At 37.7% G+C, this 27,064-nt stretch overlaps 1 protein-coding gene across 1 annotated transcript in view; it reads left to right on the plus strand.

Annotated features, from left to right (window-relative positions):
• Positions 1 to 27,064, plus strand: part of LOC131842379 (rho guanine nucleotide exchange factor 17-like) — a 92,823-nt gene that overhangs the window by 62,413 nt on the left and 3,346 nt on the right. Inside the window, exons 4-16 of the mRNA XM_059190922.1 lie at positions 12,432 to 12,509; positions 16,995 to 17,177; positions 17,779 to 18,007; positions 20,140 to 20,452; positions 21,726 to 21,817; positions 22,452 to 22,688; positions 23,182 to 23,272; positions 24,130 to 24,253; positions 24,750 to 24,952; positions 25,467 to 25,559; positions 25,789 to 26,012; positions 26,517 to 26,700; positions 26,817 to 26,884. Coding sequence (XP_059046905.1) covers positions 12,432 to 12,509; positions 16,995 to 17,177; positions 17,779 to 18,007; positions 20,140 to 20,452; positions 21,726 to 21,817; positions 22,452 to 22,688; positions 23,182 to 23,272; positions 24,130 to 24,253; positions 24,750 to 24,952; positions 25,467 to 25,559; positions 25,789 to 26,012; positions 26,517 to 26,700; positions 26,817 to 26,884 — 2,119 coding nt within the window. The remainder of the gene's footprint in view (positions 1 to 12,431; positions 12,510 to 16,994; positions 17,178 to 17,778; positions 18,008 to 20,139; positions 20,453 to 21,725; positions 21,818 to 22,451; positions 22,689 to 23,181; positions 23,273 to 24,129; positions 24,254 to 24,749; positions 24,953 to 25,466; positions 25,560 to 25,788; positions 26,013 to 26,516; positions 26,701 to 26,816; positions 26,885 to 27,064) is intronic.

Raw genomic sequence — 27,064 nt, forward strand, 5'->3', positions numbered from 1 at the left:
AGAGTTTCAGACTCCTTTATTTACGTGTTTGTTTAGTACGGTGGGATTTGTTTATTTATATATTTGTAATATACGTTGGTTATCCTATTGATATCTATACATCTATACATATAAATAAAATTGGAGTATTTGTTTGTAATATTAAAATAATCGTTTTTTACTACCTGCATACGAATGATAAATACGGTACATACACCAAAATATATATTTTTAAAATTTTTGTCTGTCTGTTTGTTCCGGCTAATCTCTGAAATGGCTGGACCGATTATGACGAGACTTTTTTTGGTGGGTATCTGATGTAATGAGGAGTATCTTAGGCTACTTTTATTTTAGAAAAATAAAGTAATGTTGCAAAATTTTACGCGGACGAAGTCGCGAGTACAGCTAGTAGTATTATATAATTGTGCACGTTGTAACAGTAGTACCGAGACAGCTGACCACTAGATCTCACGTCTGTGGGTATTGGGTTCAGTTCTCTGGTCGATTCGTCATACGAGGGTGACATTGGTGCATTAGTTTATATTTCACAAGTATAGGGTGTTAGCATATTAGATCACTGAATTATCTAAAATCCCTAATTACGAGAGTAGTGACGAGCGTGCATGACAATAGTTCATGCACGGGATTTTCATTTAATGTTAGACATAGACACCTATACAAATATACATTGTAAATAAACTGGCTTAAAAAAAAGTAATTCAATTGAGTTTCTTGACAGTTCTTCTCAATTGGATCTATATACAGAACTGGACGGTAGGGAAAAAAATTGATATTCATATGTGGCTAAAATGTCCTACATGAATAAATGATTTTTTAATATAAAAAACAATTAAAATTGAATTCTTTTACGAGTGCCTGTGACTCTTTATAACAACTTTTAATTCTGTACTTCTAATATAAATAGGCAGATAAAATTTTGACGCCATGTTATAATATGTAACGATATAGCAAATACGGTGCATCGCCTACGCGCGTTGTAATACAACTTTTAGGTGTATTTGTTACATGTATAATACATGCACACCCGTGCGAAGCCGGGGCGACTAGCTAGTTAAAGTACAAGAGAGACATTTTCGCAGGTTTAGTAGCGCAGTGGGGTCGCCTACGCAAAACTCTACTGGATTCTAAATAGGTTGAAATGCAAATTTTTATTGAACTAGCCCAAAATTCACATTTGTACTGTTATTCTATCGTTTCATTACCAAGTAATATTGAATATATTACTTAAAAAAATTCAAAATATCTTTATTCATGTAGGTCTATTACAGACTCTTATGATATGTCAAATCTACCGTCAGTTCGGAATGATTTCGAGATGAGAACTGACAAGAAACTCAGCTCGTATTTTTTTCAAATAAATATTGTACACGTTTACAATAATACAGATTCACATGTAATATTTAAGTATATTATTTATTATTCATGTATAATCATTACATAGTATAAAACAAAGTCGCTGTCGCTGTCTGTCCGTCCCTATGTATGCTTAAATATTTAAAACTACGTAAAGGATTATAAAGCGGTTTTCTTTAATAGATAGAGTGATTCAAGAGGAAGATTTATATGTATTATACATGTACACCCGGACGAAGTCAGGGCGAGTAGCTAGTAAGTAATATACTTAAAAAGGTTATGGATTGATATTTATAATTTAACTAGTTACCCACCCCGGCATCACACGCGTGTACATGTATTATACATATAAATTTTTCTCTTGAAGCTACAAAATCCGTTGCGTAGTTTTAAAGATTTAAGCATACATGGGACAGACAGACAGCGACAGCGACTTTGTTTAATACTATGTAATGATTAAAGTTTAGTACATACATATAACTCATAATGTAGATCTTTTCTGTTATTAGTAGCATACATTTTGTAGTCTAGGTTTAGAGGTGTCGCGTATTGTCATATTAGCGAAGGTCGCGGGTTCTTTCTGCGCAATACAAACATTTATATTTGTGACTACGTTATTATTCTGGGTATTCTGTATGTACATAAAGTATGTATGATATTAACAGAAAAAATATATTTTATGTTTTGACCTTGGTGGTCATGCTAAGTCTGACTGTTCTTAGAAATATAAAGGTGAGACTCGTGTTTATACAAATGTGTACAGTGATGTGTTGTATTGTTTGTGCATTTAGAGTAGAGGAAGTAGCAGGCTGACTGCTGACCACGAGCAATATAACGAATTGTATTGTTAGTAGATGAATTCATGTTACAAAGATATTTTTGCCCCTCCGATCGATACCCTGTCCAATTTATACGGGGATCGAAATTACGACGGCCTGAACCGAGGTTCGAACCCCTAGCGATGCCCTCAGACTAAAATCGTATCTGTTAGGCGGGAGTTTGCCTTCAGTCTCCATAAGTCCATCCGCGGGTTTGGAGTGCCATCTACACTCGCCCCCTATCGTCCAGTGATGCTGTAAAGTGCAGCTGCGGCCAACAGTTTTGGAGTAGACCGAAAAAAAAGATATTCCAAGAATTTTGTGGATTTATTATTTGTTTCGCGATATAGACTTGTACTTTCTAATATTATAAAACATCCAAACCAATACAAACAAACATCCGTTATACTCATGAACGGGTGCTGCTTGTGGGGACTGGTCTGTTCGGGTTACGAACACTGATTAGACTATTTGCTTTTGCAATAGCAAATGCTGGTGGTCACTCTATTCTCCCAAATTTGAATTTAAATGAATCTGTATTATTGTAAACATGTACAACATTTATTTGAATACGAGCTGAGTTTCTTGTCAGTTCTTCTCATCTCGAAATCATTCCGAACTGACGGTAGATTTATCATATCATAAGAGTGTAATAGACCTACATGAATAAAGATTTTTTGAATTTTTTGACGTAATATATTCAATAATAATAAGTAATGAAATGATAGAATAACAGTACAAATGTGAATTTTGGGCTAGTTCATTAAAAATTATCATTTCAACCTATTTAGAAACCAGTAGAGTTTCGCGTAGGCGACCTGCCGCGCTACTAAACCTGCGAAAATGTCTATCTAGTATGATACCTTTAATATACTCCTGAATACAAATGTTTATACCCTGCTAGAACTCGAACCTGTGACTATCGGAGGTAATGCAGTGTGCTAAACCGATGGACTACCAAGACCTTCTAATTAATTTTTATTGATAATTTCTATCATATAACTATTATAGAAATTATCAATTAATTAATTACCGTGGTATTCACTTGTATATACAGTTACTCTCTGTTGGTTTCACTTCGTTAACATTCACTTGTCACAACTATAAAAGAAAATGAGTTCCATCTCGATACGAAGACACAACGAGCGACATTTGAAAGTAATAAATACTGATTCCCGGTGGGACGGGCCACATAATAATCTAGTGAAATTACAAAATATATGTATGTATGTTTTTTTTTATACCACGTAGGTGGCAAACAAGCATACGGCCCATCTGATGGTAAACGGTTACCGTAGCCTATGAACGCCTGAAACACCAGGGGTATCACTTGCGCGTTGCCGACCATTAAGAAACCTTAATATACCCTTCTTGAAAAACCTCATGCTGTAGTCTCTTGAGAAAACCTCGGCAGGTAGTTCATTATGTATATGTACATTACACCTCAATCTTCAGAAATGACACTTATAATCTATAATCTCAGGCCAATTCACACAGCGCCTTCTAGTCCCAAGTTAAGCTAGCTAAAACTTGTGTTATGGGTACTAGATAACAGATACAAATACATAGATAATTTTTTTTCATAAATACACAAATATTATACATAGAAAACACCCAAGCCGATACAAACAATTATACTCATGAATGTTTGTACAGTGCGAGGAATTGAACTCGCGACCATCGGACGTAAAGCAGTGTACTAGACCGCTAGACCACCGAGGTCGTCAAAGTATTTATTTCTAGCCCCGCCAAAATCGTTCCAGAAATTGGCGGGTCATTTTGGAATCCGTTCATTTTTAATTTCTTTATACAGGTAGATAGTACTAGACCGCTAGACCACATAGGTCGTCAAAAACACTTTACAGTACTAAGATGTCTGTTGCGATGCTTATCATTCCAATGTATATATATATATATATACATATACTAGCTGCAACTATATTACCTGGTCTTTGTCGTCGTAGAGCGTTTTTTTTAATTAACTAAATAATATTTCTAGAACAAAGTAGCCTAAGTTACTCCGGACACATTCGCTATCTGCGAGTTAAAGTCTAGTCAAAATCTGGACAGCCTTTTTAGTATTTGTTTATAAATAACAAACAGACACACAGGCTAAAAATGGGTAAAATTATTTTTTTGATGTAATCACCTATCTATACTTTCGTATGCATTTAGTAAAAAGTTGTTAATTTGCAAAAATAAACAGACACTTTAATTTTATTTATTTGTATACATTTAAATCAAAACAAATGTACAAACAGACAGAAGTTTCCGTAAACTTTATAATGTAGATTTACTTTGGGTTTTTACCTCGTTTGATATTTAACTTTGTCCCTAAACTCAAAGCGCACCCAGTAGTCAGTAGAGTGTTCCACTTCATATTCATGGGGCAAATGACGTCGCGCGACCCCGGCCCATTAAAAGCCCATATAACGGAACTTCAAGTACTTACTTTTCCTGTTTTTAATCCCTCCTATAAGTCTTTAATATTATTGTAAATATTGTAAACTATATATACACACATATATATTGTACTAGCTGTCCCTGCGACTTCGTCCGCGTGGAATTTTATTTTATTTTTCTAAAATAAAAGTAGCCTAAGTTACTCCTTATTACATCCGCTACCTGACAATAAAAGTCCCGTCAAAATCGGTCCATCCAAGATTAGCCTGAACAAACAGACAGATAGACAAAATTGTAAAATAAATTATTTTGATGTATTTACCGTATTTATATTCATATGCATGTAGTAAAAAACGGTTATTTCAATGTTACAAACAGACACTTCAATTTTATTTATATGTATAGATATGTTTACTTCATATATTGTATATCGAGATTGAGATATAATAGTAACACTGGACAATCCACCGCCATCCAGCGCCATGTAGTCCCAACCTAAGTAGAGCAAGTGTTTTCAAATTCAAAGTCAACAATCATTTATTCATGTAGGACATTTCAGCCGCTTAGGAACGTCAAATTTGTTAAAGTAAGTTAAGAAGCAAAAAATGTATAAAATAAAATGTTTAATATTGATTTACTTTGTTAGTGGTAGTTTAGAACTTAACTTAATGTGCTATCGTTGTCGTCGATCTCATATTGTATTTTACTGATAAAGGCTATAACAGAATAGCAGAGAGGGTGGACTCACTGCCCTCACTGAGTTACAGACCGTTTTGTCTCCTTCATTACGTTTAAATTATATTATTGTATGGGCAACAATTGTATTAGTTTTTGTTTGAGACAAATAAAGATTATTATTATTATTATTATTTAGGTTAAAGCAATAGAAATAGAAATAGAAATAATCTTTATTCAAATAAACTCATTACAAGCACTTTTGAATAGTCATATTTTGATTCTACCACTCATTCGGAATGCAGATTCATCACAAGAAGAATAAGCAGGAAACTTGTGTGTTGCTCTTTTTAATAGATGTTTTTTTATATAAATAATTACAGTATAATAAGTAAGAGGCATGCGATAATCAACATAGAAATCGCTACGCACTCATTGTTAGTGTAATCAGATAATATTGTCAGTGCTATGGATTTAAAGTTTATCTATAAAAACATTATTATCGTTAACGAATTCTTCAATTTTATAGTAAGCTTTTTTGCAAAGGAACTGTTTTATTTGACATTTAAATCTTTTTTCTGGCAGATTTATAACAGACTCTGGTATTTTATTGTAAAACCTTACGCAATTGCCATAAAACGAATTACTAACTTTAGCCAAACGACATTTAGGTAAAATCAGTTTGTTATTGTTATGTAAGCTTTTATTGGTATTGGAAGCAATGGTAGCAAGATTTTATTTTGATTGTATTTATTTACTAGCAGTATACTTGTAGATATATTTTAATTGTGAGCTTGACGCGTACTCTGATTAGGAAAATTGTAAATTTACAAATCACTGAAGCCCGCTTTGGTTGGGTTTTAGAACTGCCTGTATATATTTGTTGTATGACTGTCATCCAATACATTTCATGGTCTTGTTTACATCACACAATGCGTAGTAAAGGTGCGCTCGTGAGATGAGAAATGGCAATGTCTCATCACTACTGTCTGATACAGTCCACTTCATATTTATATGTTGTTATTAAGAGACTTATTTTTAGATAGATTTCTTGTTTATTTATGAAAACAATGCACAAATATATAAATAAACGTGTACATGGAGTACTTAATAACTTGAGGCACTAATGTGTATTTACTTACAACCAGATATTTATTTTATTTATTTATTTTTTATTAATTTATTTATTGCAGTATCACAAATATATATATATATGCATACCTACAGAGTGCGGTTGAGTTTTTACAATTTTTAAAGAATTGCGACATTGAAGTGGCAATGGGCTGGGCACATAGCTCGTAGGACAGATGGCCGTTGGGGCAATAAAGTCCTCGAGTGGCGACCGCGGACCGGAAGACGCGCGTGGGAAGGCCTCCAGCGAGGTGGACCGACGATCTGGTCAAGATCGCTGGAAGGCATTGGATGCGAGCAGCGCAGGCCCGATCGTAGTTGAGATCTTTGGGGTAGGCCTTTGTTCAGTGGACGACTTCCGGGCTGAGATGATGATGATTTCATAAAGAAACAAACAGTTTTGATTGAGCGAAGTTTGGTTAATAACTTGTGTTATTAACCAAATAACTGGTGTTAATGTACAAATCTGCGGTTTAAAAATTTGCCAATTTACAAAAACAAAAGGATATAAATATGAAGCTGCCTGTACACACAAGATGGCGGTTATCACATCATTTTCATAATAACTTTGGTGTTGTGTCATTCTGCGGCCTTATTACTGGCTGGTACCGTGCAGTAGTTTTTATGTTTCCGTATATATGTATAGGTGGATAAGACAATCCCATGGCTTTAATATTAATTTTAAAGACATATAAATTACTTTTTTTACTTTTATTATTAGTATAGTTTTTTAAATTCAAATTCAAGATATCTTCATTCATGTAGGTCTATCGCAGACTCTTATGATATGTCAAATCTATCGTCAGTTCGGAAGTATGGGTGGTAGAATACATAAAATGTGACTATTCAAAAATGCTTACATTAAGTTTATTTAAATAAAGATTATTTCTATTTCTATTTCTATATAATGTAAGTATAGAGTGGCTGCGTTTAAAGATATACTAAACGCAGACGTAGCCGCCGCTCACAGCTAGCTAATGACAGTTGCATTTAGCGTGCACACGTACTTTTGAATGTGATAAATGTAGTAATAATTGTACGATGTTCGTGCATCCACATATTTATCGTGATTAATCTAATCGATGGACATTATCAAGTTTAAACATAAATATAGATCTATTTATATATCTATGTATGTATATATTTTATATATAGTATATGTAATGTGTGTTATTTTCTGATATTTATTGGTATTATTATCCTTACTCTATTATTACCTTTATATATATATTCTTCCATTCTCTTCATGCGCCACCACTTTTGTTGTATTTCCTCTACCTAAAGGTTGTCTGTAAGAGATTGCTTCTTGTGATAAGACAGCCTTTTGTACTTCCACATATATTTTCTGTATAATTCTTATGTATTAATTCTATTAGTGCAATAAAGAGTTTATAATTAACATTATGTCATGAGAGATAACTAATCATAACAATAATTATAATTAAAGTCATTACAAGGAACTTACAACTGAAATAATCAACTAAAGATTATATCAATAAATGATCTGATATTGTGATATTTTGTTATCAAAATATTTCTTTTTTAGAGACAACTAACGCCATCTATTTCCTCTTAATGTTAGTTATTGCAACTATTGTCATAATAATGTAGTTTTGTAAAGAATTCAAAATAATTTACACAGGGGATTTCATTTTTTACTTGTACCTAATGGATCTACTGTGGGAACGTACAAATTAAACGGAGGTTCGATAGTTGGGTGTCTACCTTGTTTTTTCTCCGATTCTCTTACTTCTTCTGCTGCTCATAAACATGAAATGGCATCCAACGAGGATACATGGCAGGACACTTCAAAACACTATGTTATAATATTTCTTAGGAGAAATTACGCTCGCTTGCCAAACAACACATTGTTTGAGATGTTCCGGAACAGAGGCTATTAAAAAAAAAAACAAAAAACCTTCGTTGCTACATAAATACAAAAATTATTAAAATATATATTGTTGTCACTTCTACAAAATTATATTATCAGCAACACGGTCGTTATTTGTTGTCAAAATAAATTAGAGATGATACTTTTGTTGAAATACTTGTTTGCTGGATATTGCAATGTTTAATTTGTTGTATTAATGATATTAAAAATGATTAGAATGAATTTAATAGTGACGCCACGGAATGTTCGAGAAGAAGTGAAGAAATGTATATAAAGTTAAATAAAACAACATCGATGTTCCATGCGTGACGTTCCAAATTTGAATTTTATAATTTTATTTTTGTATTATGACGACCTCGATGGTCTAGCGGTCTAGCATCCCGCTTTACGTCCGATGGTCGCGGGTTCGTTTAATTGCACGGCACACATATTTGTATTCATGAGTATGATTGTTTGTATCGGTTTAGGTGTTTTCTATGTATAATCCTTGTATCGGTTATGTAGTACCCATAACACAAGCTTTACCTAGCGTAACTTAGGACTAGATGGCGCTGTGTGAATTGTCCTGAGATTATTATTATTATTATTATTAAATGTAATTATATGGCTATTTACGATCGCAAACAATACTTATTTTGATATATTGAAATAGAAACCTTTAACCTTTCAATAACGAGAGTGGACAGTATCAGACCCTGTCTCGGGACTCCTCCTTTTAATTCACTTTATTAATTTCATTTTCTTTGCATCCGATTCTGTACAATTATAATGAGATTTCATTCATCTAAACCCACGCGCCGTTCCGACGTCTAACAGAATATTTAAAATTGAAAAAGTTCCCCCAAATTTTTCTCTTCTCCGTACAAACTACAGTTTGGAGATGGACTTCAGAATAAAGGAATTCCTCTGCCTCTTTGAAGATAATCCAAATATTTAGTCCGTTATATTCTTACCGTTATTAATGTAAGTAGGTAATTTTATATATTGAAGAGATTCATCTTTTTATTCGAGATACATATTTAATTTAAAACACAATTAAACAGTAATGAAATGTAATTTACATTTGAAAAGTGTATGGTGTAAATTGAAATGTTATTAATTTTATAAACGCAAAAGTTTGTGAGTATTGGATGTTTGTTACTCTTTCACGCAAAAACTACTGAACGGATTTTGATGAAACTTTAGCGTAATATAGTTTATACATCAGAATAATATATAGGCTATAAATTTCATGCGGGTAAAATCGCAGGCACAGCTAGTAAATGTATATGTTTTGTTAATGTTCACGGACACTCTTTCCTCCATTGAATGAGGGGAATTAAAAAAGCCAGCGTTGTTAAGATCAAATGAAGTTGGTATCCATTTTAATAAAGTAACATAAAATTATTTTTTGTGTATATACTAGCTGTATATACACAAAAAAAAATTTTTTCTTACTAAATTCTTACTAAAAATATTATATTACATTAGGAAATGAAAGTTTGTCAATATGGATGAAAGGATAACGCAAAATCTACTGAACGGATTTTGATGAGACTTCTCAGTAATATAGCTTATACATCAGAATAACACATATAACCTTCACACGGGTGAAACTGTAACAGTTAGTGACATAGAATTTTATAGTTTTTAACGAATTTTCGTTTACAATTTGGTTATGATGAGTTTTATGTTTGACGTTATGAAACTCATGACCTATATAGAGAATATATCGTTGACGATAGCAGGTTCACTCCACATTCCACATTGAATACCAATATGCTCCGTGAAATGTTAAAATATAAATTGCTATGCTCATCACAATGGCAACACTCACTAAACAGTCTGGGAATACTGGGCCAATAATCCCATAGGGCAATGCATAGCCATACATAAATTTAATACCGAAGGTCTAGATCTAGAGGGAAGGTGATGGTTAGTAATTGGAACCAGTAACTCTCATTGCTAGCAATGTACCATGTTAGGTCGACCTCCACGCGGTTTCTCCTGTAAACCGTCGATAAAATCCTAGTGAATTTGTCACGATGGACTAACAGACCTGACCTCATGTTCATCTTATCATCCTCCACTGGTGCCAGCGTAAACCATTAGCGCAGGCGGGTGCACCATTCGATTTTCATCCACAAGAAAAAAATTCCGAATGTCCCCTACTGGGAGTAGAGTCGTGATCATATACCACTTAAAAATCACTACAAGTAAACAGAGATGGCGGCGGTGGCGTGTCGTTTGAAGGTCTTTCTATTCTTGTGACATTTATATTAAAAGTTTTCTTTTACCAGTATTCTGTAGCTTTTTTTTAACAGTATTCAGATTCAGCGAGAGACCGTATAAAAAATATACGAGCTCTACAGACCTTGTAACGTAATATTTAGAGGAATGAACATCACGGACGGGAACAAATTAATAGCAGAAAGTTCATAAAATAGGTCCTTATATAATAATAATCTCAGGACAATTCACACAGCCCCATCTAGACCCAAGTTAAGCTAGCTAAAGCTTGTGTTATGGGTACTAGACAACTGATACAAGTACGTAGAAATATATTTTTTCGTAAATACATACATATTATATAGACCTATTTACCTATGTTAGGTAAAATTATAGGTTAGTTCTTTCCCACCACTACCAATCAACCGCTTTCTGTTCTTCTGTTCTTATTGGTTAGCTGGTAGAGAATGCCATATGGCATTAAGCTCGCCAAATTGTACAATTTTTATATATAGAAAACACCCAGACTGATACAAACAATCATACTCATGAATACAAATGTTTGTGCTGTGCGAGTGCGAATCGAACCCGCGGAAAGTAAGGCGGTGAGCTAAACCGCTAGTACACCGAGGCAGTTGTTCTGGGCAGTAGGTCCATATTATACATTTAAAGCTATTATAAAAAATAATGTCAAGATTCTGATTTCAGACATTGAGAATATTGATTACATCGTGGTTGATTCGAGGCCTTTCCGATCTCTCTCCCGTTAAATTACGACGGCCTGAGCCGAGGTTCAGATTCGAACCGTGAAAATTGTTCCTATTATCAATATAATTTACAATTTATTGTATTTTTTGTTATATATTGTAATAGGTAGATTGAAGAAGTTACATCGCAAAAGGTCGTGCCACCAAATATGAACTATAACTGAAAACTTTCGCGCGTCAGCTTTTTCTCGTTAACTCTTGGGAGATGCAAAATAAGAAACTAAATTAATACAAAAAACCGATTGCGGAAAGAATCGTCTAAAACCAAAATGCGTACGATTTGTATCACAGAAATAAATACAACATACAACAATGTTTAGTTCTCGTGAAGATATTGGGAAAATATGTAGCAAAGGAGAGGGAATCACTTCTTTTATTAGATCATTTCATAAACACAGTGAAATTGTCGATTTCGTTCGTGTCAGTGCCTACCTAGGCAGATTGGATTTTCAGCGGATGTTGTTACCGTGGACTGCCGACAGCGGCGCGTCGCGTCGGTGTGTCGGAATGTCGGTGTATCGGTGTGTCGGCGTGTCGGTGTGTCGGCGTGTCGGTGTGTCGGTGTGCCTGACCTCGGCAACGATCGATACCTCGTTAATATCGTACCGATCGCAATCGGATGCCCTCTCACATGTAACGGATGTGACATGCTTCAGCCCGCTTCTCATTTACCTGCACGGTGGCAATTATTTTATGATTGTGTAAAACTACGGACAACTATTATTCTCATGCCTCAAATAATGCTATATTTACCAATTAGGCAGTGTTTTACCTATAATGGTAACATTTTTTAGCAAATTCGTTGCCGTTTTGACTAAATATTAATTTCTGAATAAGATTTATCAAAATAAATTTAACGTAAACGCGAATCCGCGACCATCGGTAGTAAGACTGTGTGCAAAACCACTAGACCATCGAGACCGGACATAGTCAATGTACTTCTGTTTAAAAACAACTTTCAAATTAAACCAATGAAATAAAAAGTCATTTATATGTTGTACTAATATTTTTTCCCTACGGTCCAGTTCATTATGTAGAATTTCAAATGAGAAACACTGGCAATAAACTCAACTGAATTTTTTTTAAGTTACAACTATCTGAAGTTGAATATATTTTCGTAGGCTATAAGAGAAAGCAAGTTTGTAAGTATTGGGGTGTAGTAACTAAAATGTTGTTTGTTTGCAGGACACGAGGACCCACGTGGTGGTGGAACTGTACGAGACAGAGAAGTCGTACGTGGACGCGTTACAGATACTAGTCAAGGTACGTACACCACACCTCCCATACATACATACCCCTCCGATCGATCCCCCGTACAATTCGAACGAAGATCAAAATTACGACGGCCTGAGCCGAGGTTCGAACCCCAGTGGTGCCCTCAGGCTAAAGTCATATCCGTCAGGCGGGAGTTGGTCTTCAGCCGCTCCATAAGTCCTTCCTTTGGTTTGGAGTGCCATCTGCACTCGCCCCTTATCGTCCGGTGAAGCTGCAAAGGCCAGCTGCGGCCAACAGCATTAGAGTAGTTAAAAAAAGTTAAATGAAATAATATAAATTCATTAGTTAATCTGTGTTGCTATAATTAATATATCAATTGAAATGTATGATGCTATTTTATGTACTGTCAGGTTATATATGTATTGTAGAAACTGTTAGTACATCCTTCTCTGATCCTCACTATCTATCATTATATATATGAAATTCTTGTCTCAAATAAAAATATAGATATTTTCCATTCAACGCTGGTCCAATTCCAGAGACAATTAAATTTCCACCGTAAACAAATTATATTTAATACTAGCTGAACCCGTGACTTCGTCCGCGTGGAACTTAACTTTATTTTTTTTAAATAAAATTAACCTAAGTTACTATGTAATAAGTACTTCAGCTACCTGCCAGAAAAAGTCCCGTCATATTCGATCCAGCCATTTCAGAGATTAGCCGGAACAAACAGACAGACAGATAAAAATTTTAAAAAATGTTATTTTGGTGTATGTACCGTATTTATATATGCATGTAGTAAAAAACGGTTATTTCAATATTACAAACAGACACTCCATTTTTATTTATATGTATAGCTGTACCAATTTTTTTTTAATATAAATAAAATTCTGTGAACATTCATAGCATTACATAGTTATATATTATTTTCTATTTAGTTTACTTTTTATTATATAACCTTATCTAGCGTATATTGCATGCGTCTATATAATTTATCTTTTAGGCATATATAGTATAGTGTTGGATTACAATCCAGTTTTGTACCGAACTACACGCTTATAATTATGTTATTATATTGATTGTAATCTGTTTTGTTTGCTAATAAATTCAAATTCAAATTCAAAAATCATTTATTCATGTAGGACATTTTAGCCGCTTATGAACATCAAGTGTTTCATTTTTTTCCCTACCGCCCTGTTCGGTATATAGATCCACTATAATTGAGAAGAACTGACAAGAAACTCAATTGAATTACTTATTTTTTAAAAGCCAGTTTATTTACAATGTATATTTATATAGGTGTCTATGTCTAACATTAAATGAAAATCCCGTGCATGAACAACTATTGTCATGCACGCTCGTCATTCAAGTAATCGTTTAGTTAGTAATAGGCTTTGCTTTAATAAATATATATATATATATATATATATATAGTGCCGACTAACGAGGGAGACGTATCACATAAATTCAAACGAATGAAAGTTGTCCCTTTTTGAATTTTTCTTACGCAATCGCTTCACTTTCTATACAAAGCGTATTGAATTTTATCGCCGCCATAAATTATCAATTGTCCGCAACACCCACCAATTACTGTACCCGTACTTTCGCCACTCTCGCAGCCTCCGTCCGGTGCTGCGCCGTAAAATATGATCATAGGTCAGCGTGTGCGTCTGTCTGGTCCAAATTAACTGCGGAGTGACAAATTCATTATAACAGGACATGTTAATGGCGCCGATATATCAGCGCTGGTTGCGTCCTGCGACTTTGTCTCGTTTGCTCCTTTGTTTCCATTCTCCATATATACACAGTCATACTCAACACGTTCAAATAATCTATAATTTGTGATCTTTTTGTATTATATATATTTGTTTGTTAGAAACTAGCTATTCGTCTCGGTTTCGCCCGGATGTACATGTATTATACATATAAACCTTCCTCTTGAAGCACTCTATCTATTAAAAAAAACCGCTTCAAAATCCGCTGCGTAGTTTTAAAGATTTAAGCATACATAGGGACGGACAGACAGCGACAGCGACTTTGTTTTATACTATGTAATGAAGGGCCACGCTCTTGTCGGTGGAGTTTTGGCCATCTCATCTTTGATCAAATTACTTTACATTTTTAAATGTTGATACAAAACGACTCCAATTTCGATTTTAAATTCAATGTTTTGAAAAACTAAACGTATTGTGAATAATTTATTTTCCGTTTATATTATTTGCGGTGAATTGATTGTGGATCGGACGGCCGAGTTCATTTTTCATTTTCACCACTGGACACATAATACAAAAGTCAAAGGTTGCGTTAAATGTTCTGCCACTGTCCTAGTATCGTGTGTATGTGTGTGTGTGTCTGTGTGTGTGGGCGCTCTGTGCGATGTGACGTTGTGCGTCGTTTGCTTTATTCAACTGTCAAACTACTGAACTTTGTTGCAAACTTTTGCAGACAAACCGTTCCGGGATATCACGAAATTCACGAATTCACTTTAGACAGAATAAACTATAACTACGCAGTAGAAAATAAGAGTATAAGGTTAAATTATTGTTTGCTGGAGGAATATTGCTATGTTTTATATGTTACTAGCTGTTGCCTGCGACTTAGTCTGCGTTTCCGTCGTTTTTCGTAAAATAAGTAGCCCATGACCTTCCTCACGGTTCAGTGGTTTTGATGTGTATTCCTAACATTTGCCTTCACAAAATTTCAAAAAATATGACCATTCAAAAATGCTTGTGTTGGATTTATAATCTTTAATTATTACTATTGGACATAAGCGTTTATTTTATCAAAGTTGACAAAGCCTATTCACTAAACGATTACTTAAATTACGAGCGTGCATGGCAATAGTTGTTCATGCACGGGATTTTCATTTAATGTTAGACATAGACACCTATATAAATATACATTGTAAATAAACTGGCTTTTAAAAAATAAGTAATTCAATTGAGTTTCTTGCCAGTTCTTCTCAATTGGATCTATATACTTAACTGGGCGTTTATAATATAGTAAATAAAAATGTTTTGGACATTCCACTTACGCCGCTAGATGGCGTTACTATGTAATGTAAAACGCGCTATTAAGATTTTTTTGTGCTTTTATATAGTCAAACGGAATGTTGGTATCTGAACCCCTTCTGATTGATCCCCGTAATTCAAACGGGGATCGATATTACGACGGCCTGAGCCGAGGTGCCCTCAGACTAAAGTCGTATACGTCAGCCGGTAGTTGGCTTTCAGCCGCTGCAGCCTTCAGTAGTTGTTCAGGAGTGTAGTGAAAAAATTAAAGTACAAAATAAAATTGATTTGACGTTCATAAGCAGTTAAAATGTCCTACATGAAAAAGTGATTTTTGAATATAAAATTTGATTTACGTAATGTGCACTAAGAAGTAATATGTACTAGGAAGTAGCAATTGATTATTTTCTATTTTACTAAGAACAGCGATAAACAAACCAATTTTCTTTGAATCTATGGGTTGGTTGATCTCATGATACCGTATTGATTGTTTACATTTTCCGTTTGTAATGCAATGCATTGAGAATTTTCAGAATAAAGTACACATGCATAAAATATAATACATACGGACGGACAATATATCTTTAATAATATCGGATTTATATTGACGACCTCGGTGGTTTAGTGGTTTAGCACACCGCGTTACTTCCGATGGTCACCGGTTCGCTTCCTCCGTCATTTGTATTCATGAGTATGATTGTTTGTATCGGGTGTATCTGAGTGTTTTCTATATGTAATATGTATGTATTTGTGTCAGTTGTCGTACCCATAACACAAACTTTAGGTAGACTTGGGTCTAGAGATAGCGCTTTGTGATAATTCACAGGATAATTCTTGAGATTATTATTATTATAATCGAGAAATATCTTAAGATTTACTGTTAACTAGCTACGCACCTCGGCTTCGCCCGGGTGTATATGTATTATACATATAAACCTTCCCCTTGAATCACTCTATCTATTAAAAAACCGCTTCAAAATCCGTTGCGTAGTTTTAAAGATTTAAGCATACATAGGGACGGACAGCGACAGCGACTTTGTTTTTTACTATATATATATAATGATTCATATGCATGCAATCAATCATCAATTAATCTATACAAATCTATACATATAAATAAAATTGGAATGTCTGTTTGTAATATTGAAATAACCGTTTTTACTACATATGCATACGGTATATATACCAAAATAACATTGTTTACAATTTTTGTCTGTCTGTCGGTCTGTTTGTACCGGCTAATCACTGAAATGGCTGGTCCGATTTTGACGGCACTTTTATTGGCAGGTAGCTGATGTAATAAGGAGTAACTTAGGCTACTTTATTTTAGAAAAATAAACTTAAATGACACGCGGACGAAGTCGCAGGAACAGCTAGTAATGTATACAACAATGATCATACTGACAAATCTATTATAGTACGTAGGTGTAATCACATAGCTACAAGAAGATAATCTAAATATAAACTGAATGCATCATCGGTCGTAGTGTGCTGACGTGCAGTATATAATTTTTTGCAGAAATATCTCCAACCACTCAAGAGTCCGGAGAACTCTGGACTCTTGGACGCTTTCCTGGTGGATGAGATCTTCTACCAAGTGCCGGCGATCTTGAACGTGCACCAAGTGTTCCTGGAACAGCTGAGATGTCGCCTCGAACAATGGGATCTGCAGCAGAAAGTTGGCGACGTGTTTTTAGAAGTGGTGAGATATTTAGATAGATAAATGCTTCATTCAACAATCACAAACAGACAGACATACGTGAGACATAATTTTATAAATATAAATAAAGTTTATAAATCAAAAATGCAGGAATATAAATATTATATATTACATTGAATTTACAAATACAAATACATTAAAGTACTAGCTGTGCCCATGGTTTCACTCGCTTTAATTTCAATAAAAGATATAGCCCATAAGCTATATTACTGTGAAGTTTCATCAAAATCCGTTCAGTACTTTGTGCGTGAAAGAACAAACATCCATACTTACAAACTTGCGCGTTTATATTATAATATTAGCTACTCCCGGCTTCGCCCGGGTGTACATGTATTATACATATAATCTACCTCTAGAATCACTCTATCTATTAAAAAAAACTGCTTCAAAATCCGTTGCGTAGTTTTAAAGATTTAAGCATACATAGGGACGGACAGACAGCGACAGCGATTTTGTTTTATACTATGTAATGCTTAAGATTACGATTTAGTAGTAACTGTGTACAAGTTATATGAAAAATATATATATATATAAAGAGCTTGTTTAATGTTCTAATTTTAAAGAACTGCAAATATAATTTCAGTTTTCCAAACCCACCGTGATGGAGACGTACATGTCTTTCATTTGCAACCTGAAGAAGGCGAAAGAGACCATCAAGTCTGCGGCGGCGTCGCGGCCGGCCTTCGCACGGTTCCTGGAGGCGATGGCCCGCGAACACAAGGGCAAGCTCGCGCTCGACAACCTGCTCATCAAGCCCGTGCAGAAGTTCCCTGGGTACAAGCTGCTCATACAGCGGCTCGTCAAACACACAGGTACACCACCATCTACCAGCCACTCGATTGGTTTCCATAACTCCTTACAAAATCGGTGAGATTGTTAGTAATGTAGTCCGCATTACTAAGCCGACTTGGGTTTTTTTTTGTGTGATAATGGAATGGTGCACCCGCCTGCGCTAACGGTTTACCTGGCGGGGCACCAGTGGAGGCTGATAAGGTAAACATGAGGTCAGGTCAGTTAACCCATCGTGGCAAATTCCCTAGGAATTTATCACGATGGCTCCCAGTAGGAACCTCGTGAGCTGACATGGGTTCTAACCCACGATGTATAAATCTAAATATATATAACTTAAAGGTGACTGACGTAGTGATCTATCAATGCACAGCCCAAACCACTGGACGGATCGGGCTGAAATTTGATGCATGGAAGGGTATGCAGGTCGATGTTATGATGTAGGCATCCGCTAAGAAAGGATTTTGATTAATTCTACCCCCAAGGGGATAAAATAGGGGATGAAAGTTTGTATGAAACTTTGTCAATTTTAAACCGATCGGGCTGAGACTTTGCATGCATAAAGCTACTATGACGTAGGCATCCCCTAAGAAAGGATTTTGATAAATTGAACCCCCATGGGGATAAAATAAGGGATGATGCAGGATGTAAATGTATTAGTACCTAATGGAACGAATAAATTTAACGAAATGAAAAAAAGAAAAACAGTAATAATTTTTAGATCTTTAGGCTACTTTTATTTTAGAAGAATAAAGTTAAATTACATGCGGACGAAGTCGCGGGAACAGCTATATATCTCCTTTAAACGCCACGAGACATCATATGTGGGTTGTAACCCACATATGATGTCTACTGGCGTTTTCTCTTCCATTTCGCAAAATCTTGAAAACTTTGTTAAGTACAATTCTAAGTTTGTGGGAAAGAAAATTGTTAGTAATGTAGACTGAATTTGAATTTGAATTTATACATCTAAATAATATTGGAGTGTATGTTTGTAATACTAAAATAACAGTTATTTACTACATGCATATGAATATAAATACGGTACATACACCAAAACAACATTTTTTCAATTTTTGCCTGCCTCTCTGTCTATCTGTTTATTCCGGTTAATCTCTGAAATGGCTGGACCAATTTTGACGGGACTTTTATAGGCAAGTAGCTATGTAATAATGACAGTAACTTAGCCTACTTTTCTTTTAGAAAAACAAAGTTAAATTCCACGCGGGTACAACTAGTTACTTATTCTTCTTGTGAAGAAACAGCTTTCCGAGTAAGCTGTAGATTTAAAAAAAATTGTTACTATTCAAAAGTGCTTTAATTAAGTTTATTTGAATAAATGATTTTCTATTCTATTCTATTCTAGTAATAATTTAAAAAGGTGCATCATGAACACCGCGTGTATTTGCTTTATGGATGTTCTATTTCCGGAGCGACATTCTCGTTTCACGTACGTCGTTTGACTATTGTGGTGGTTTCCATAACGTCAACGTTGAAGTAAACAGGTTGCAGCATCTCGTGCTATTATTAATGACCATAACAGATGAATTATGAAGATAAAAGTGATTGTACGTTATTATGTGTTTGGACGTGGGCAATGATCGTATGTTGATAGCAACAATATAAGAAAATTTTATTGTTTTATACATAAATAGCTTTTGCCCGCGGCTTCGCTCGTATTAATTTATCCCCTTAAGGGTGGAATTTATCAAAATCCTTTTTTAGGGGATGCCTACGTCATAGTAGCTTTCTGCATGCAAAGTCTCAGCCCGATCGGTTTAAAATTGACAAAGTTTCATACAAACTTTCATCCCCTATTTTATCCCCTTAGATTAATTTCAGCCCGATCCGTCCAGTGGTTTGGGCTGTGCATTGATAAATCACTATGTCAGTCACCTTTGAGTTATATATATTTAGATATTCAAAATTGTGGATTTAAACTGTTGCAATTGAACATTTTTAGCAATAGCGTATCTATTAAAAGCAACCACTTCAAAATTTAAGCATACAGGACGGACAGACAGCGACAGCGACTTTGTTTTACACTATGTAATGATAATGCATAATCTTTTTTTTTAGTCAAAAACGAACTGTTGTACTTGTAATAAAATGTTTAATATCTGAGATATAATTATTTATATATATTGTATTACAGATCAATCTCATCCCGATCACAAATACCTACTGGATGCTCAAAAGGAGATTCTAGAGTTACTTGAGTTGATAAATTGCACAGAGAGGGAAAGCTTAGAACAAGAACAGCAGCAGCAGACCCTGAGGGAGCTGGAACAGGTGATCGAGGGCCTGTCCAACCTGGCCGCCGCGGACAGGACCTTCCTGAGACACGAGCCCGTCACCATGCCGGCCGCGCAGGGAGCAGTCAAAGACAGGGCACTGTTCCTGTTTAACGACACGTTGCTCATAACCAGCGTCAAGCGTAGGACGGGTACCATAAAGAAACCCATTCCGTAAGTTGTGATCAATTTGTAAACGTGGTCAAAGTTTCTTTAGTAAAGGATATTTACTCCTAATTAGAATTAGGCGTAAATATCCTTTAGAAAAACCATAAGCACTATGGGGGGATTTTCTCTAAAGGGGGGAAAACATTTGTGCCACAGTATAGATACAGCAGTGTTTAGTAGATAATATTGGATTTGTTTTCAACATCATCTGCTTCTTCCTTATTCCATTTATTTGTGGTCGTAATATGTTTTTCTCTTCCATTCATCCCTGTTCGCAGTCATCTCGTTATTCACTTCTTTTCTTACCATATCATCTTTCACACATCCCACCCATCTCTTTTACTGCCTTCCTCTGCCCTTATAACCATCCACATTCATTTGTAACACCTTCCTTAAAATATGATCTTCATTCCTACGCATTACATGTCCATACCATGATAGACAATTACTCTTCAACCTCTCCGACACCGGCGCCACTTTCATACTTCCTCTAATGTATTAATTCTTTATCTTATCCATTCTTGTCATACCACACATCCACCTCAACATTCGCATTTCAGTTGCATGCAGTCGTCTTTCATCCATCGCCTTTACGCCTTGGATTTGTCTTACTAGCCATTATTAAATGCAATTATTATTTTGATGTGCCTAAGGAACCCATAGGCGTCATCTTTTACTTTTTGCTTATTTTGGATGACGCGGGGGGGGGGGGGGGGGGGGGGAGTCTAGAAGATGATTACGTTATCGGGAGTTATTTACTTTTTTACACGAATGGCAACTCTCACATTGTCTTTGCTAAAAACAAAATACATTAATTGAAAAATGTTTACGTCAGCATGGGGAGAGGGGATAAGAGCTTTGCTTACTTTCGCTGACAAGCTGAGTAAATCTAAATATATATAACTCAAAGGTGACTGACGTAGTGATCTATCAACACACAGCCCAAACCACTGGACGGATCGGGCTGAAATTTGGCATGCAGGTAGATGTTATGACGTAGGCATCCGCTTAGAAAGGATTTTGATTAATTCTACCCCCAAAGGGATAAAATAGGGGATGAAAGTTTATATTAAACTTTGTCAATTTTAAACCGATCGGGCTCAGACTTTGCATGCACAAAGCTACTATGACGTAGGCATCCCCTAAGAATGGGGATAAAAATAAGGATTTTGATAAATTCCACTCCTAAATTAACGCGAGCGAAGCCGCGGGCAAAACCTAGTAATTGTAATAAATCTGCTTACGTAATACTTGAGCGGCACCTATGCTTCTGTTACAGAACGTACCAAACTAACATCGTAAGTCAAATGGAAGGCAATAAATACAAGTTATTGATGAGGATCTCGCTGGCCGACCTCGAAATAGTCACAGGTAAGATTCTCAGTTTCGATATTGTCACTACAATTTTTTAAGATTTCATAAAATGTATTTTTTAATTATAATATAATATATCTCTTTACAATTCATTCAATAATCCCAATGGTAAGCAGAAATTGTGGTACTAAATAACTACAATAAACTAAAATATATGACGACAATAAATAATAAACTTAGAAAACACTCAGATCGATACAAACAATGATACTCATGAATACACATGTTTGTACTGTTCGAACTCGCGATCATTGGAAGTAAAGCGATGTTCTAAATCGCTAGTCCGCCGCGGCTGTCAGTAAAGTTAAATTAACGCTTGGAATTCTAATTAATTATTTGATGGCCTCGGTGGTCTAGCGTTTAGCACACCGCCTCACTCCCGATGGTTGCGGGTTCGATTCCTCACACGGCACATACATTTGTATTCATGAGTATGGTTGTTTGAGTCGGCCTGGGAGTTTTCTATGTACAGTATGTACGTAATTACAAAAAAAATCGATGTATTCGTATCAGTTATTTAGTACTCATACACAGCTTCAGATAGCTTAACTGGGGTCCAGATGAGGCTGTGTTAATCGTGCTGAGATTATGATTGTCGTATAAACGTGTCGGTATGGGCGTGGTCCCGCAGCGAAGGAGGAGAGCGCGCGGCGCGTGGCGGCGGAGGTGGCGGCGCTGCGGGCGGACGTGGGCACGCTGGCGCGCATGGCCGAGCTGGCGGCCGGCCTCCACGCGGCCGCCGCCCGCGCGCCGCTCGACGACCTCCTGCGGGCGCACCTCGCCGCGCTCGGCCGCCAGCTGGCCGCCCGCCACGCCGCGCACTCCGAGCTCTGCTGCCTCGAGCTCGCGCCGTACGTACCGCGCGCACGTGGCCGCCGCCCACACCCGACGCCCGGCGACAACACTCCTCTATCATTCTTTGAGCCACTTTACGTTCTCCCGCACGTAAAGTTGCCCAAAGAATACGAGAAAGAGTATGCGCCCGCTCGTGATCTCCCGCGTCCTTAAAAGAAATCATTTATAATTGTATTGATTTTTTTTTATGTTCATTCTTTTACGCATGTTTATTTTCAAGTCTATAATTATATCTTCACCATTTTGCGATAATAATTAATTCTTACAAAATGGTATTAAAACTTGCAAAGTAGCAATCAACTTGCAAGGATTCAGGATTGCGCGAATTCCCAGTGCTTGCGACTGTTCTAGTTCTCTTTGTACATAAATGCATATTCTTTCCGACGTAATGCAAATTGCACGTGAAAAGCATACATGTAAACGCAACATTTGGTATTATAAATCTTGCCTCGTCGATTTTTCATCGTACTACTTATGAGCCTTTTTAATGTTTTCCAGGAATGGAGCAGAAAATTTCACTGTCATTTTCTCAAAACCCGAAAAAAGAAGCAGCTGGGAAGAGTTAATTAACGAAACCAAACAAAAACTATGTGAGTAGCGTGAATTTCAAAGTATTATGCGACTACAGTTAGGGATGTCGACTCTCCTGCAATAGTGATTTTAATATGTTTTGGGTATTTCTAAAAAAGAAAAAACTCACTGTGCAGTATTGAAAATAAATGGTCACGATTGTTTTTTCATTCCTGGCTCTGCTTCATGTAACCACTAATCAGCATGACAGAGCAAGTGTGTTGCAAAGAAAGAAACCGAATGCGTATGTCTTCAGTAAAAGCGAAGTTATAAGTAGTACCCCGTGAACGATCGCTCAATCATGATCGCATGATGACCTTGACCGATTAAGTCAAAACAGTCAGTAGGGAGAAATGGCGAGTTGTCGTATGGGGGTTAACATCTGCCTTTCACAATGCTACATAGAAATCACGACCGGTGTGTCAAGAGTGGATCCAATAATAAGAAGGACAAGTAAAAGTCGGTTTCCGGTAAAAACCGACAAATGTTAGATAAAAAACAAACCCCGAAAAATTTTATGTTTAAGAATTTTATCGTCTTCCTGCTTTTTTAACTTTTTAACGAAATATTTAAATCAGATTTGCCCAGCTGTATGAGAGGGTGCGGACGCGACTTTGAGATTTTTATTCACTAAAACTCCTCGGTGTTTCTAAACACCGCGATTAATGATGGACTCTGCACCGTCGGACGCATGGGAGCATAAAATTTGGCCCCAAGCCTGCTGCGTTCTCTTTGGCGGAACAGCTTCGGAGCGTGGGTACGGGGACTACTCGGTCCCCACCCTGTACGGTCCCACTCCACTGAGCTTTGGATCAGAGCAGCGACTGTACCTTCAGCGACGCGAGTGACACGTGTGTGGTTGCAGGCGCGGGGGAGGGCGGGGGCGCGGGCGCGCGGCCGGCGCCGCAGTTCCTGTCGCCGGTGCCCATCAGGAAGACGCGCGCCGGCCTGCAGTTCACGTGCGCCGCCCCCACGCGGCCGCCGCCCGGACACCCGCCCGCCGTCTGGGTGAGTCCTCCTCCTCCACTGTCGCCGGACGCTTGACGTCGCTCTGATGATTCCCGATGCGGATGCTGTCGACTTCCGAGCGACGCGGAACGCACCTGGACGACGTATAATTTTATCAAGTTTGATACGACACGACGCATAGCGAGACCTCTAGATAGAATCTATCTAGAGGTCTCTCTCATAAATTCTTTTGAGAAGTTATTTCATCACGAAGATTTCCGGTTCTGGTCATCCGCTAGCACTCACGGGCCGCCCGCACGATACGGGCCTCCAGCAAATGCACCTTACTTGAGCATTCAGTTGCGGGGAACAGCTCTAGCGTTGTTCTTACGAGCCTCATGGCGAAACCGGCTACCGTTATGCAGCCGGTTTAGGGAACCAAAAGAAAGGGTGGTAATGGCGTTCGCTAGGCCGACTTTGGCCGCCGCCCTGCGACGGCCTTAGCGTTCGGTCGGGTCGATGATGATGATGGTGACGGTGAGGTGTGCGTGTGCAGGTGTGCAACAGCGACGGGTACGTGGGGCAGGTGTGCGTGCTGACGCTGGGCGCGCGGCCGCAGGTGTCGTCGTGCAACGGCGTCTGCAACGCGCGCATCCTGTGCGTGGCCTGCGTGCCCGCGCCCGCCCCCGCCCCCGCCCCCGCCGCCGCCGCCCCCGCCCCCGCCGGCCCCGCACACGACGCCGCCGCCCATCTGCTCACGTGAGTAATCTTCAATCTGGACTAAGCACGAGCTGAGTTTCTTGTCAGTTCTTCTCATCTCGAAATCATTCCGAACTGACGGTAGATTTGACATATCATAAGTCTGTAATAGACCTACATGAATAAAGATATTTTGAATTTGAAATTCTGGGTATTTTTTAAAACTAGAATTCGCTTGCGAGGCACCAGTCAAGCATATTAAAATAAAAATAAGGTCAGGTCAGGGTTATACCATTCGCCGTTATTTAAGATGATATTTTCCAGGAGGAATCGCATGGCGGTCAACTGACCTGACCTGATGGTACACTGCTAATAATGGAATTATTAATCCACATTATTAACGATCCCCTTTCCTCCAACACTCAGTATTTGATTCTTGGCTGCGTCTTCAATGCACATTACGCCATTATCAGAAAATGCATGTTGATCTATATTAATACTTATTAATACGTAATATTATATCATATATTAGATCATCATGTCTCGTTCATCATGAATCGTATGTACGTTGCAGGAGTACGAGCTCCTTGAACAGCATCAGCTCGGTTAAACCCGGCATCAGTATATCGGACCCCGACGACAGCTGTAAAAATATACGACTCGACAGGTATTATATTGTCTATCTTTTTTCTCAATTTTCTCGTATATCTGTTATTTGCTATACTAATATCAGTTGCAGGTGTTTTGTCAGTTACTAATGTGTTTTGGAGGATAATTTTGGCCGGGTTATGCCCCGTATTCTGTCTTTGCATCTTTGTCTTTATATTCGGTCATACCTTGCGTGCTCTATCAATTTCCAACTGAAGGTTTACAGTGACCGTAATGTCACGTTGCAGTTCGTCGTCGAGCGAGGAGGAGGACGAGGGCTCGTCGACGAGCGAGACGCAGGAGGCGGAGTGTCCCGGCCCCCCCGCGGGCCCGCCCCCCCCGCGGCCGCCCCCGTCGCACGCCAAGAGCCTGAGCTCGCCGCACACGGGCCGCTCGCCCGCGCCCGCGCTGCCCGTCGTCAAGTCCAGCTCCAACCCCGCCGTCGACAAGACGCCCATGGGGGTCGCCGCAGGTACGCTTAGCTTCTTAGCGTTCCATGGATTCACCGCAGGGAAGCTCCGACCAGCTTCCGGGACTCGTGACCCGGGTGTAGTGTAAGGGGCCCGTCGCCGACGTATCTCCACACTCGCCTTTACCGCTCGCGTTTCTCTCCCTGCACGTTCAAATCCGCTAGTGCAGCTTTAAATACACGTTCTATTATATTATCCAGTGCAGTTTCAAATAGGCCAAGATCTTTTAGAAGATTGTAAAGAGTTTTTGCTGGTATACCTCCCGCCCTCACTTCGACCCCATTTAGATTAACAACCTTAACTCTTACGAAAAAGCGTGTAGCAATAGGGATACTCGTAAATAATAGAATACTTTTCATTTCATCGTTCCAACTATTTATTGATTAAAACTTTAATAATACGCGTGGAGACGAACCTATGACTATTGGAAAGATAGACAGTGTTCACTATCACTATACCGTCAAGAAATGTTTACTTCATGAGTGGTCATTGTCTCATTACTACAGGTGCCATGGGAGGTGGTGCGGGTGTCACGGGGGGTGCGGGAGGTGCGAGCGAGGACCGGTTCCAGCCGACGATGTGGCTGGGCACGGAGGACGGCTGCGTGCACGTGTACAACTGCGGCGACAACGTGCGCCTCAAGAAGAACAAGCTCAAGCTGCACCACCCCGCCGCCGTCCACTACATACTGTGAGTACCGCACCACACCACACACACCACCACACTATTTTATCTTAACACATAATTGGCCACGATTCATGGTAAACTTAAATCCTTAACTTATTTCTTTCTACTGTCTGTTGCAGGTATATTGAAGGCAAAGTGTTCGTAGCTTTGGGAAACGGAGAACTTGTAGTGTATTGCAGAGATATAGGTAAGTTTAAATTTATTTTTCGCTGCTAAAACAGATACACTTTATTTTTTTAACATTGAGGACACCATAGGGGTGTACAAAAATTTTAAAAGACAATAATGTGTTCAATAATATAAACACTATTGTCGTGATTAGATTATTTTGGGTTGAGATAGACCAAATAACAGTCTGCAGAACAGA

The sequence above is a fragment of the Achroia grisella genome, unplaced genomic scaffold (genome assembly GCF_030625045.1).
Source record: "Achroia grisella isolate CSIRO2021 unplaced genomic scaffold, CSIRO_AGI_Agris_v1 utg2167, whole genome shotgun sequence".
Taxonomy (NCBI): Eukaryota; Metazoa; Arthropoda; class Insecta; order Lepidoptera; family Pyralidae; genus Achroia; species Achroia grisella.